At 37.7% G+C, this 13,504-nt stretch overlaps 1 protein-coding gene across 1 annotated transcript; it reads left to right on the top strand.

Moving 5' to 3' along the window:
- The first annotated feature begins 1,697 nt into the window (after positions 1–1,697).
- On the top strand, positions 1,698–5,080 carry LOC110778830 (uncharacterized). The gene is made up of 6 exons (XM_056839014.1): positions 1,698–2,169; positions 2,614–3,728; positions 3,839–4,187; positions 4,396–4,516; positions 4,588–4,657; positions 4,772–5,080. Exons 1-6 carry the CDS (start codon positions 1,698–1,700, stop codon positions 5,078–5,080), a joined length of 2,436 nt encoding a protein of 811 aa, XP_056694992.1.
- Positions 5,081–13,504: the final 8,424 nt, after the last annotated feature.

Genomic DNA, 13,504 nt, shown 5'->3' with positions numbered 1-13,504 from the left:
GTCTCGTCCAATGCTAATTCGTACGACGCGCTTCCGATTAAATTCCCGATTCCGGAATTTATTTCCGATACGAACAATATTTAATATTTCCGATTCCGGAATTAATTTCTGTTTCGAACAAATATTTAATATTTCCGTTTCCGGAATTATTTTCCGATTCCGATAATATTTCCGATTCTGACAATATTTCCGTTTCCGGCAATATTTCCGATTCCGGCAATATTTCCATTTCCGATAATATTTTCCGATACGTACCATGTTTCCGTTTCCGGCAACATCTACGACTTGGATAATATTTACATTTCTGATACGATCCATATTTCCGTTTCCAGTAATATCATCGTTTCCGGAGCATTCTTTTCTTGCCTGTGACGATCTCAGCTCCACTGAAACCAAGATCCGTCGATTCCGAATATCCATAGATGGAGTATTTAATGCCATTAAATACTTGATCCGTTTACGTACTATTTGTGTGACCCTACGGGTTCAGTCAAGAGTAAGCTGTGGATTAATATAATTAATTCCACTTGAACTGAAGCGGCCTCTAGCTAGGCATTCAGCTCACTTGATCTCACTGAATTATTAACTTGTTAATTAATACTGAACCGCATTTATTAGATTTAACATTGAATGCATACTTGGACCAAGGGCATTATTTCCTTCACATACTACGTGCGACTATACTCTTATCTTTTTTACATAATCATATCTTATCATTCTTATGGAAAATAAATGCCATAATAGTTTCCTAATTTTATAGAAAGTCAAAGATCTCCAAATATTAGACCATTAAATTTTACACGTATGGGGGTTAGCCCATAATGATGACACCAAAAAAATTTCCTGATTTGTTATTGATTTTTCAGTTTTTAAAATCAATAAATAATCAGATTTTTAAATCAATAAATAATCGGATTTTTCACCAAATGCCCCAGATGTTTACTTTAATGCACCAAATACCCCTAAACTTTCCAAAATGCACCAAACACCCCTGACGTATGCAATAATATCATTAAATGCCCTTTTGTCTGACGGACGTTAACCCTCCGTTACCATGTTTTTACCTTGTTGCCCTTACTTGTCCTTTCTGGCGCCATATCAAAAAAGAAAAAAAAAATTTAAAACCTAACTTCCCAACTTCTTCCTCGACATTTCTCTCTGTTCTCTTACACCATTAGAGAGCACTTGAGTACCAAACCAAAGAGAGAGAAAGATCGAAATTCGCTGGGATTTGTGTAAAACAACTCGCAATAGTTAGTCGAAGTAAATCCCCACGAAAAGATCGACAATTTGGTCCAAAAATCTGCAGTTTTCGCGAGTCCTACAAAAGTGGGTGCAAGGAGAGCAAAGGACTGGAATTTGTGGCTTCAACTTCATCAAAATTGTGTCAAGGTTAGTTCACTCAATTCGTTTCTTGTTCTTGGTGCTATTTTTTGCGAATTTTGCTTTGATTAGGGTTAGGGTTTTGCTAAAATCGTGATTTTTCCATGAGATGGGTTAACTTGAATTTTGGGGTGTTAATGGTAAAACATAGTGTCTGGTTGTGCTTTGTTGTTTTGCCTAATGATTTAGTTCATTAATTTGAATTTTTGTGTTGTGTTTATTGTTTGTATAGGATGGTCGCAATTTGGTTGTTATGTCATTATAATGATCGGAATTTTGATGTGAGGGTACAAGATACCGATGAAACGAACTACATGGATTTGGTTGATGACTTGTTTGATGATTCTATTAAGCAAGATGTTCTGATTCCCGATTTATTTAGATTGGTTTATGTTAATCCTAGTACGAATAAAAGAGTAGAATTGTTGAATGATGTTGGTTTGATGGGCATGTGGGGTTTATTTAAGCGCACAGATACTGTGGAAATATGGATAGAGAAGGCAAATGAGAAGGAAACTTCAATCCAAGTTAGGACTGCAGTTAAGAAAAGGAAGGATAGGAAGGAAAGGAAGGCTGCAGAACTTAGAAGGAAAGCTGAGGAGTTTGAGAGGGAGAGGGAAGAGGAAAGGAGAAGGTTAGAAAGGGAGGCTGAGATTCAAAGGGATTTGGAGGAGCAATTGGCAAACACAGTGGCAGTTGAGGTGCCTGTGTATGATGTTGAGGATTTAAGTGTAGAGTACGTACGTGTTTACAGCTCACAACATGCTGACTGCTTTTTCCCGGGAGGTTCCCAACCACCAAATACACAAAAAGAGCCTTCACCACCACCAAGAGAGCCCTCACCACCACCAAATGTTCCATCACCACCAAGAGAGCCCTCACCGGCCACCACCAAATAATCCATCACCACCACCCAGAAGTCCCTCACCACCACCAAATAATCCATCACCACCACCAAGAAGTCCCTCACCACCACCAACCTCACCACAGACACAACCACAGCAACAACAACAACAGACAGAACATCAGCAACAACAACAAACAGAACATCAACAACAACAACAAACAGAACAACAGCAACACCAACCCACAGAACAGCAGCAACAACATCAAACAGAACACCAGCCAGATCAGACACCCCCTCCTAACAGGGCTGAGTTAAACAAAGGGAGGGGTTTCGGAATTTCCATAAGTCATGCTAAGAAGACGGGTGAGTTTGTTCCTAAGAAGGGGGGGGAAGGCCTGCTGGTTCAAGGGTGAGGAAACCCACTGCATACAATGTGGAGGAAGAGGAGCAATGGGATGATGAGAGTGATGATGAAAATTTTGAGGAGATTGAGAGTGATAGTGAAACTGGTTTCAACTCCGACGATTTCATTGACGAAGAAATTGAAGAAGATGAAGAACAAGATGTTCTTAAGGAGGTAATTTCTGAGAGAAGTTTTGAGGATCATTTAGATGGGAGTAATAAGCTGGATAATTTGTATGCAAATGGGAAAGTTGTGGGAAGCATGCCATGGGGGACTATCAAGTTGCAACCATGGATGATATTCCAAAGCAAGACACACTTCATGGAGGTCTTCAGAGACTTCTGTATTCAAGAGGGATTTGCTGTGAGTGTTGAAAAGGCTGATACAACCAGATTCACTGCAATGTGTCTGGTTGAGTCATGCAATTGGAGGATCCATGCCTGTGTGTTGTTGGATGGGGTCAGTTGGGCCATTAAAACTCTTGTCAGTGAGCACAAGTCTTGTGGGAGACTTGAGGAGAATCCCATGGTGACATCTCAGTGGCTATGCACCAAACTACTTCCTGACATTGAAGCAAATCCAGAAATCCCAATTAAGACACTTCAAAGAAAGGCATTGGGGATTTATAGGGTACAAGTGAAACAGAGGTTGATGTACAAGGTGAGAAGCCTTGGGAGGCAGCAAATTTATGGAGGTTTTGATGAGTCATATGCCCTTTTACCATCCTATGCTGAAATGATCAAATCTACCAATCCTGGGAGTTATGCCTTGGTCACTTGGACTGTAGATTCTGGTAACGTGACACCCCGTTTCAAGGCTTGCTTTTTCTCCTTTGCTGCACAAGTTAGGGGTTTCTTAAGAGGTTGTAGGCCTATCATAGGCATTGATGGTGCACATTTGAGTGGATACTATAAGGGAATTCTCCTCACTGCAGTTGCTATCGATGGGAATAATGAGATTTTTCCATTAGCCTATAGCATTGTGAGTACGGAGAGTATGGACACATGGTCCTATTTTTTCAGAAGTTTGAAGGCTATGTTTGTTCAACATGGGTGCCAGAGGGATGACTGGACTTTTATTAGTGACAGAATGAGGGTAATTACTCCTCCCTTTCTTGGTTTTTATTATTTGTAGTATTGTTTATATTTTTTTCAGTTTTCTGGTTCACTTCCCTAGTTATTGAAACTTGGAATTGTGTTATGCAGGGAGTAGAATCTGCTTTGTATGATGTTTTCCCCAAAGAAGTCAGGAGGGTCTGTGCTCAGCATCTGTATACCAACTGCAGACAAGCTGGATACAGTGGCACAGCCTTCCATGACTTGTTCTGGGTTGCTGCTGATGCATACAATCCATATGTCTTCAACAAAGCCATGGAAAAGATTGGCAAACTCATCCCAGAAGCAGTGGGATATCTTGACAAAGTGCCTGAACAGTGGTCCAGACACAAGTTTGATGTTGGGGTCACTTGTGATCACAACACCACCAACTTTGTGGAATCCTTCAACGCGTGTACCAAACCCTTTAGGGATCTTCCTGTTTTGCCACTTCTTGAAGGTAATCCTTTACATTTTATCCTATTTTTGTGTCATTGGAACTTATTTATTTAGGTTTGTATTCAAGTGTCCGAGTTGGGTTTGTGTTCAAGTGTCCGAGTCGGGTATGTGTTCAAGTTTCCGAGTCGGGTATGTGTTCAAGTTTCCGAGTCGGGTATTTATTTTGCATTAAAATGTGTGATGCCAATTATTGTATTCTGTTATGTTAGAAATAAGGTCTTGGTGCATGACGAAGATCGGGGCCAGATTTGATAAAGCTGTTGATATTGGACCCGATCAATTGACGCCATATGCTACTAAGGAGCTTGAAGAGAGGAGTGCTGACTCGAGGTTCTGTTATGCAACTAATGCTGGGGGGGTGAATTTGAGGTTTTAGATGGTCATGTGAAGTTCCCTATTAGGCTTGCTGCTAGAGTTTGTGGTTGTGGGAAATGGCAAGGGTGTGGTATACCTTGCAAGCATGCTATTAGGGTAATATACCATCAAAGACTCAATCCTACAGATTTTGTTTCTCCTTACTTCAAAGGGGCAGCCTATAAGCTCACATACTCATAGCATATTCACCCCATGCCTGACTCAACACAGTGGCCTACATTTGAGCTAACTAGGATTCTTCCCCCACTAATGAGAAGGGCAGCTGGCAGACCAGCCAAGCAGAGAAGAAGAGGTGCTCATGAGAAGAAGAGGGGGAAAAGAAACACCACTGTCAAGTGTGGGAAATGCAAGCAAATTGGGCATAACTCAAGAACCTGTAAAGGAGGTTCCACTGCAAAACAGAGGAAAGAATCTGCTGCAGCTGCTGCTGGTTCTGCTGGTGCATCAACATCTGGTGCTAGGAAGAGGAAGGCTCCAACATCTAATGCATCGAGCAGCAAGAAGTCCAAAGCTGCATAACTAGAAGTAAGCTTAGGATTCAGTTTAGTATTTCTGTTTTAAAGCTTAGGTTTATTTTGAAAAACAACTTAGGTTGTGGCACCTTTTGGCATTTTTTTGTAAAGCTACCGACAACTTGATGTTCGGTTTATTTTGGAAACAAACTATTTCAGTTACGAGTTCAAAGACTTGCATATTATTGATAAATGAAATTCATGTGCTCGTGCCATTACAACCATCATTGTTTGTCTTGATTACTTCTTTACTACAAACATTAGACACAAAAACATTACAATTCCTATTTTAATTGCTGCAGCTTGGAATTTTTTGAGCTCTTTCAATCTTTTCTTCAGTTTCTTCAGTTCGTCACTTATATTGTCGTTGTCTTCCGATGTTCCCTCATACTCTATATTGCTCTGTTGCTGTTGGTGTTGTTGATTTTGGTGTAGAACACTTCCTTTGCACCACATAAAATGGTTACAAGGATCACACTTGTAATATAGCCTCTGTGGATTTTTGGATGTCTCGGAGCTTTTTATTGCACATTTTTTGGAACAAATAGGACAACATTTGTTTGGAACAAGTATGTATGAAAACAGATTGGATGATGATGTATTGGAACAAGAACTCATGCTGTGTTGTTGTTCTTGCTGCTCTGTTGTTGCTGCTTCTGTTGTTGCTGCTTCTGTTGTTGCTTCTTCTGTTGTTGATGCTTCTGTTCTTGCTGCTTCTGTTGTTTGTTATTGTTGTTGTTGTGTTGTGTTGTTCTTGCTGCTGGTGTTGTCTATTCTTGTTGTTGATGTGTTGTTCTTGCTGCTGGTGTTGTGCTGTGTTGAAGTCCTTGATGCTGCTGCTATTGGTGTTTGTTCTTGTTGCTCTGTTGTCTTGTTATTCTTGCTGTTGCTGCTGGCTGTTGTTGTTGTTTGTTCTTGCTGTTGCTGCTGCTGGTGTTGCAGGGTTCTGGTTGTTGTTGGTGCTCTTGTTGCAGTGTTCTGGTTGTGCAGGTGGGGGTTTGGGGTGGACTGTTTGTGCAGTTGGGGGGGGGGATTGGGGTTTAGGGCAGTGTGGTGTTGTTGTTGGGTATGGTATATATAAGGGAAATTAGTGTATGGTTGACTGCAACGGCTATATTATTCAAATTCAACGGCTAGTTTTTGGAAAAAAAATTACCAAACCTCAGGGGTATTTGGTGCTTTTTACCAAACCTCAGGGGTATTCGGTGCATTATGTTTTAACGAACTAACTGCCTAACGGAGGGTTAACGTCCGTCAGACAAAAGGGCATTTAATGATATTATTGCATACGTCAGGGGTGTTTGGTGCATTTTGGAAAGTTTAGGGGTATTTGGTGCATTAAAGTAAACCTCGGGGGCATTTGGTGAAAAATCCGATAAATAATTAGCTTTTTAATTGAATTTAATTGTGAAATTTTAGAGGGTAATTTAGTCTTATCCTAGGGGGACACCAAAAGTGGTGTTACCAAAACACCCCTCCCCTCTTCACTTATATAATAGAGATAAAGAAAATAAAAATAAAAAAATAAAAAACTTTATGATTCAACAAAGATTTATGCAAAATGCTTCACCTTCATTATCTCTAACATCCCTCAACCTTCAAAATCAATGACAATATTAATTCGTACGATTTCATTCAAATTCATTCATTCCTTCATTGAAAGGTTTTTAGTAACTTTAAAATCATTAATTAATTAACTAATCAATTTATAAATGGATGAATTTGAAAAGGTAGGAGTTTATGGATATAATTAGTTTTTATACCCACAATCAATTTTCATTCGGGTTCCTCCATTGCAACAATCTTAATCTTCTGTTCATAATTTTTTTTCCAAGAAATTTACAAGCTGGGCATTTTTGTCTTCAAATCTAAAATTGTTCGAAATCGGTGCAAGGGTTCTCTTAATTGATTTTATATAATCTTATTTTAGTTGAGGTAAATTTGCCTTCCCTATATTTATCTTTTTTTTAATCCATTTTAAGCATAATTATTTCTTTCGTTCTAATTTATTTCTAGATTCATGCTATCTACCAATTTTGCTATGGTTCTGATTTGAATTAAAGTTTTTAGGTTTTTCTTTGATCTGTTAGTTTAGATTCTTTCACGAACAATAATAGTGTTGTGACACATTTCTCGGAAAAGATAAATTAAAGCTAAGGAGTTTATTGAGTTCGTTTGCAGGTTTGTTGTTTTCCTACTATGGTCTTTCTAATTATTGAGTAGTAGCTATTAAAGCCACTAAAGTATTATTTCTGAATTTTGTTCAATTGGGTTCAATATCATGTTTTCCTAAATTTGGAAAATCCATGACAATCGGCATATTTGATGGTGAAGTAGATAATTTGTTTGGACAGGATGAATTAGGCAAATTTGATTCTCATTAATGGATACACGATGAGTAACATGAACATAATAATGCTAATGACTCGAGGTGATGAAAATTATTAGGTGCAACCAAGGGTATTTTTATGTTCTACGAGATGGGAATGTCATTTGTCTTTAATATTAATACGACTTTAAGTGGGCAGTAATGACGTCATGAAAGTCATTAAGAGTCTATATTTCGTTCAAGCATTTCATCGAACATTTTATGGACATGACGTAAACAACTATTTTAAGCGTAAAAGTGGAATACACGAAATGACGTAAAGAAGCTGGAATATAAGCCGGATTTTATGACATTGAGAACGGGACAATATAACCTCTTTTAGAGATTTCAGGTGCATCTAAATTCTTATGGAAAAAGAAAGATTTTACAGCAGGTAGAAAATATGAGCATCAACTTCTTTTCGTGACCAAAACGTCACAGTTTTCATTTACGATTTTATGGTTTATGATAAACGAAGTATTTAGTTTTAATTCGAGACATAGTAGATGCTCTATTGGCATAATTTTTATGTAATATACGTAGTAGCATGTATGATTAACTATGTTTTCAGCATACTATAAAAAAAAAAAACTATGTTTTCATCAATGGTAAATATATAAATGTGAAGACTAATAATGAAGTGTGAGAAAGAAAGGAAAATATACAACCACAAAAAAAACACATAACAGGAGCTCATTTCGTTAAAAAAAAATTAAAAAAAATTCTTCTTCTTATAATAAACTCGTTTATCGAACGGGCCAAAAAGGTAGTTGTTTTAAATAATCTAACCTTTCAACGATTTTCCGTTAAAAATACAACCTTTGGATTACTATCTAGTAATCAAAAAAATTCATCCCGTTAACTTTTATTGCACCTAACCAGTCACCAACCCGATATAGTAGGTAACCTACACGTATCATGTAATCATTCGTTATAATTTTATTTTGTTTCAAATAATTTTTTTCTATTACTTTTTTTCTTTTATTTTTTTTCCTTCCTTTCTTCCTCCTAGTTTCCTCAATTCCAACCCCAGTTATCATCATCAATTGATAATCAAAATCAACAAATGAGCAATTGATCATCTTCATTTATGTGAAATAAACTGTCATGAATTAGGAAAAAACTACTCCTTGTAATTCGCGAAATCATTGGAAGAATGTTCATATGTAGAATTCAGTTTAAGTATTAGAATCAATTTCGTGGTTAAGGCCATCACTCACTGAAAGGTACTCAGTGACTGTTATTTTCGTGATCAAGGTGGAAGAAAATCATGAAGAAATAAAATGTACTCTTTCTTCAGTCTGTTGTTCCATTTTCTCTGTCCTTTAGATTTTGCTTTTGATTTGAGGATTAATGGAAGTAGTTTCTACTTGAGGATCTTTAGCGTAGATTTGGAAGATTGTATGGGGAATTGAAAGATCAACGGTGTCACTACTTTTAAGTGGAGCAAACAAGGAAATGTCTGATGTATATTTGGAAGAAAATTGCAGCTCAAAACGTTGGGATGATATGAAAAGAATTTTGGAAATGTGTTTAAAATATTTAGGGATCATAAAATTGATGATCAAATTTCAAAGAGGATATGAGTAAATGTTCAAATAAACGGTTCAGAGGAAAAATGTACAGATTTCAGAAAAAAGAAAACATAAATCCGAGTTTGCGGAAATAGTTTATCATGCACATAGGATCACGGAAATCATGGAATTTATATGGTTTAGAGGAAAATAAACCAATCAGAGCAAAGGAACAGAGAAATTCAGTTAAGAAGTAAATGATTAGAAAGAGAATTAATCTAACAGATCTAGGTTCAAAACAATATAGTTGATTTGAGAAACAATCAAATCAACTCAGAAGCTTAAGAATTTAGAGAAACAAAAGGTTTAATAGAATTATGTTTTAGAGAAAATTGACCAACTTGGACTACGAGTCAATTAGTTTAGTAACAAATATGACAAACAAGACCTCATGGGCCTCAAAATAGAACTGTGTAAGGTCGAAACAAAGCTCAACACCAATTGAATAAGTCATCATCCAGTAACATCAAACTGACTACCAACCAAGTAAGTAACATCAACATAGGAGCAACCAACCTTCATCATCATCCAACAAAACAAACACCCATTATCCAATCTCTAGAAAACAACCAAACAATCAACACATAAACCATTACTCCGAGAAACTGGAAAACATACGAACTCAATATCGACAACGAACAACACTATTCAATTTCAATCAAAAAATTATAGCACCACATTGCAACATAAGTAAACAATCCACACCAAACAAAGATTAAGAACTAGAAAATTATACCAGAATTTGGTAGAAGTTTAATTGAAAATCTCAAGAAAAATATACAATGGCTTGTAATATCTCCAATGACTCTAAGAATATGAACCAAGGAACCTTTGAATGTTGAAACTCAACACTTATTCAATACCTCTTGCTGGCACCGAACTCATCTACAATGTTCTACCATTACTATGTGCAAGAAGCGAATAGTAGGCAGCAAAGACTCAGTAATAGTTTCAACATCAAGTAATTAAATCTAAGTCATAAGCTCTGTAACGCTTCAAACTCACAAAAAACACCAGAGCAATCCCTCCCAACATCGTCAAAGCCCAATAATCTTTCATCCCATGAATCGAACCCCATACAATCGAAAACCCAACAAAATTGAATTGGGGGCGAATCATGAAGGAAATGTGTCCTTCATCCAAGGTCCAATGGTCAAATACTGAGGTTCATATTAATTACGTAATAGTTATTTCAATGAGATCAAGTGATCGAAACAGCTAGTTGGAGCATTTCTTCCGATCAGTGAGTTCTAATCCTTATTAGGCTCACAGCTTACTCTTGACTGAACCTACAAGGTCACACCAATGGGATATAACGGATCTCCGAATTAAATGAATCGGAAATTCATTTAATGGCTTATCGGAAATTTAGATCGGAAAACAATATACGATAAGTCGTTGGATCAGAATCGTATTTCGTATCGCGTATATTGTGGGGCTTGGCCACACGAATCTTCATATTGTAATACATTAGATTGTCACGTACTATACGATGAATGTTGGCCGTAGGGCCATAAGCGCGGATACGAAATCACACGCAACAATGCTGCCAGCCCACAAGCCAAGCGCGCAAGGCCTATAGGCCAGCAGCGCTGCTAGCACGCTAAGGAAAACAGTAGCGGCCCAACAAGCCTATGCCTTGGGCGCGCGTTTGTGTAGCAACAACAGCAACAACGCTGGGCAGCAAAGCCCATAGCTTGCTGGGCCATGTGGTTGTGTCTGGGAAGGCCAAGCAAAAGGCCTTCAAGCCCTTGGCCGGTTTTCTCTACTTGGACTATGGTTTTATTATTATAATACCTAGGGTTATTATTCTAATAAAACAAGTTAGATTTTTAGTTTCCCTCCAAATAAGAAAAACCTAAAAAGATCTAAAAACCTCCATAGCCAAAATACCTTGAGAAAGTTTTAAGCTAACGGAATCAAGGCGAATCCGAACATGCCGGTGGACTATTGTAGAGGAACTACATATGGAGTTCTTGTTCGTGTTCGTAGACTAAGTGGGAGTACACGCATTAAACGTAAGTATGCTTAATCTATACTTTTACATGAATCCTGGCTTCAGGATTGTTTCCTTTTTGTTAATAAGATTAACTTTAAATCCCAACAGTGAGATCAAGAGCTTCATGTGTTTAAAGTATATTTTAGCATAAAATTCATTTTTTTTATATTAGTCGAATTTTTTGTCAATTTTTGTACTTTTCGAAATTATTTTTTTCGGATTATTGGATAAATCGTGAAAAAACTTTTGTTTTCGAAAAGTGTCAGATTTTTGATTTTTCTGATTCTAAATCGATTGGAATCGGCGTTTAAAAGTTGAACTCGTGTGCTCAGATTTGCGAAATTCATCCCCAAAGTATGATTTTTTGGAGCTTTTCGTGTTTAATTAATTAAAACGTGAATAATTATGGTTTTACAAATTAATTATATTTTCTATTCGACTTATAATTCATTGAAACATTTCCTACTGAATGTTTATAATTATTATGAAGATTTAAAATTTTGATTCGTCCATAAATTTTAATTATAAACCTAATTGTGAAAACCCTAAATTAATGATTTTTACGATTGAAAATTAATTTTATTAATTGATTAGATCTGTAAATTTGTTAAGGTGAGTAGGGGAATATGATTTCATGTTTAAATTTCTAATTTAAAAATTGAAGGATTAAAATTTTGATTAGATTCGTTAATTTTAATCGATCACCTAAACCAAATTTGATAAAAATCTGAAATTGTTAGAACGATTTAAATTTTTGGATTGGTTTATCTAAAGTATTCAAATTTTGTTGATAATAATCGTTCGTTAAATTTGAATAATGGTTAGCCTAGATTTATAAATTTCATAAATTAGAATGTTTAAAATTTTAATAAATCACCCACTTTAATTATTTTTCGTAATTAAGAACGATTGGATTTGTTGAAAATTACGAAAAATTTAAATCGTGCAAATTATCGTTTCGGAAAAAAAAATTGATTTTTATTTTACGATGGACGTGCAACCACTTGCACATGGGCGAGGGCTCTTGTCCATGTGCGCAGTGTGTGCGTGCGGCAGGGCCTCGTGCCTTGATGTGTGCATGCGTATGCGGCGAGACGAGGGGCAGGGCAACATGTTGTGCATTTGTGTATGGCTTGCGCCTGCGATGGGGCATGAGCGTTGGTGCTGGGCAAAGCCTTTGGGAGAGTTCCTAGGCGTTGCGTGCCACACAACGATGCGGCAGGCCAACGAGGGAGCTGCGAGCCAGTGCGCGCTGGGTAAAGCAGCAGGGGCAGCATCGAGCGTTTTCTCGTGCACGAGTTTGTGCTGCGTGCTTGTGCGCTGTTGTGCGGGGAGTGAAACTTGTGGCCTGCGTCTTGTGCGGCAGTGCTAGTGCACAGGGCAACAATGGGCTGGGAGCAAGCCAAGCCCACGTTGCATTGATTTGTGTGTTTTTGCTTCGGATTTAATACAAGCCCCAAGTTTTGGGCTTTGGGCCTATTTTTGCACGTAGGGGCTAACATTGGACTTTGTAGATATTTTATTTTATTTAACTTGGGTCGGGCCGTGAGTTACAATATTTTAAATTAAAAGATCATACGGTATTGGTTTAAGTGGGCGGAACCATCCAAATCGGCGTCGGAGGAGCTAGAAACCCAACCCTCATCACCCCAAACGCCACCGCAAAACCACCACTTTCTCTCTCCAAAAATCTCCTAACCTCCGACGAAATCCTCTCCTCCGACCCCACCTCCCTCTCTCTCCGCCGCCCCATCGACCGCGGCTACCTCCTAAATTCCGACCTCCAACGCGATATCTGGGCCCACCTCTTCCGCACTCTCCCACTCCCTTCCCCACACATCTCCTCCCTCCTCCTCACCCATCCCCTATTTTCTCTCTCCTCTTCCCCTCTCTTCGAACTCGTCTTCTAAGATTTCAATTTCCGATCGCTCTACATCTCCAATTCTCCTTCTTTGGTTCACCACTACGAAGCTAGTAGAAACCCTAACAATGTCGTTTCGAGGACCCAATGTAGCCTTGTTGTTGATCACTGTGCTCCAGTTTCCCAGAATTTTACCCTTAATTTAGGGTTAAACGAAAGTGGGTAATTTGTTATTTTTTTGGGTTAATTGATGTGGAGAAGAAGAGACAAGAAGAGAGAATATTTTTTGGTTATTAATGGCGTGTGAGCAAGAGCAGAGAAGGAAATGAGTGTTTTTTTTTTTTTTTTGAGAATGTGAGAGACGAAGAACAGAGAAGGAAAATGAGAAAGACGAAGTTTAAAAGAAGGAAACCTGCAAAAATCACAAAAGTCAATGCTACGTAGGACATGTCACCTGAATTAGCAGGTCGCCATTTAAAAGGGTTTGTTAAAAGAAAATGGGTACCAAAGGTTGGATCAGTTAGGAATACCTCATAGGTGGGACGGTTAATGAATTACCGGGCAAAAGTTGGATTATTAGAATTTAATTTTCCTAATTTATAATTATTTATAAATAATAATTAATACTC

Source organism: Spinacia oleracea, chromosome 3, assembly GCF_020520425.1.
Source record: "Spinacia oleracea cultivar Varoflay chromosome 3, BTI_SOV_V1, whole genome shotgun sequence".
In the NCBI taxonomy this organism is placed as follows: Eukaryota; Viridiplantae; Streptophyta; class Magnoliopsida; order Caryophyllales; family Amaranthaceae; genus Spinacia; species Spinacia oleracea.
Note: the sequence above shows the minus strand (reverse complement) of the source record. Positions and strands in the feature narration are given on the sequence as shown.

Bases quoted from the DNA above. Each gene is read 5' to 3' on its own strand.
- LOC110778830 (XM_056839014.1), top strand. From the start codon at position 1,698: ATGGATTTGGTTGATGACTTGTTTGATGATTCTATTAAGCAAGATGTT. The intron at 2,170-2,613 runs GTTCCCAACCAC...GTTCCTAAGAAG, and splicing joins TGACTGCTTTTTCCCGGGAG to GGGGGGGAAGGCCTGCTGGT. The intron at 4,188-4,395 runs GTAATCCTTTAC...CTGTTATGTTAG, and splicing joins TGTTTTGCCACTTCTTGAAG to AAATAAGGTCTTGGTGCATG.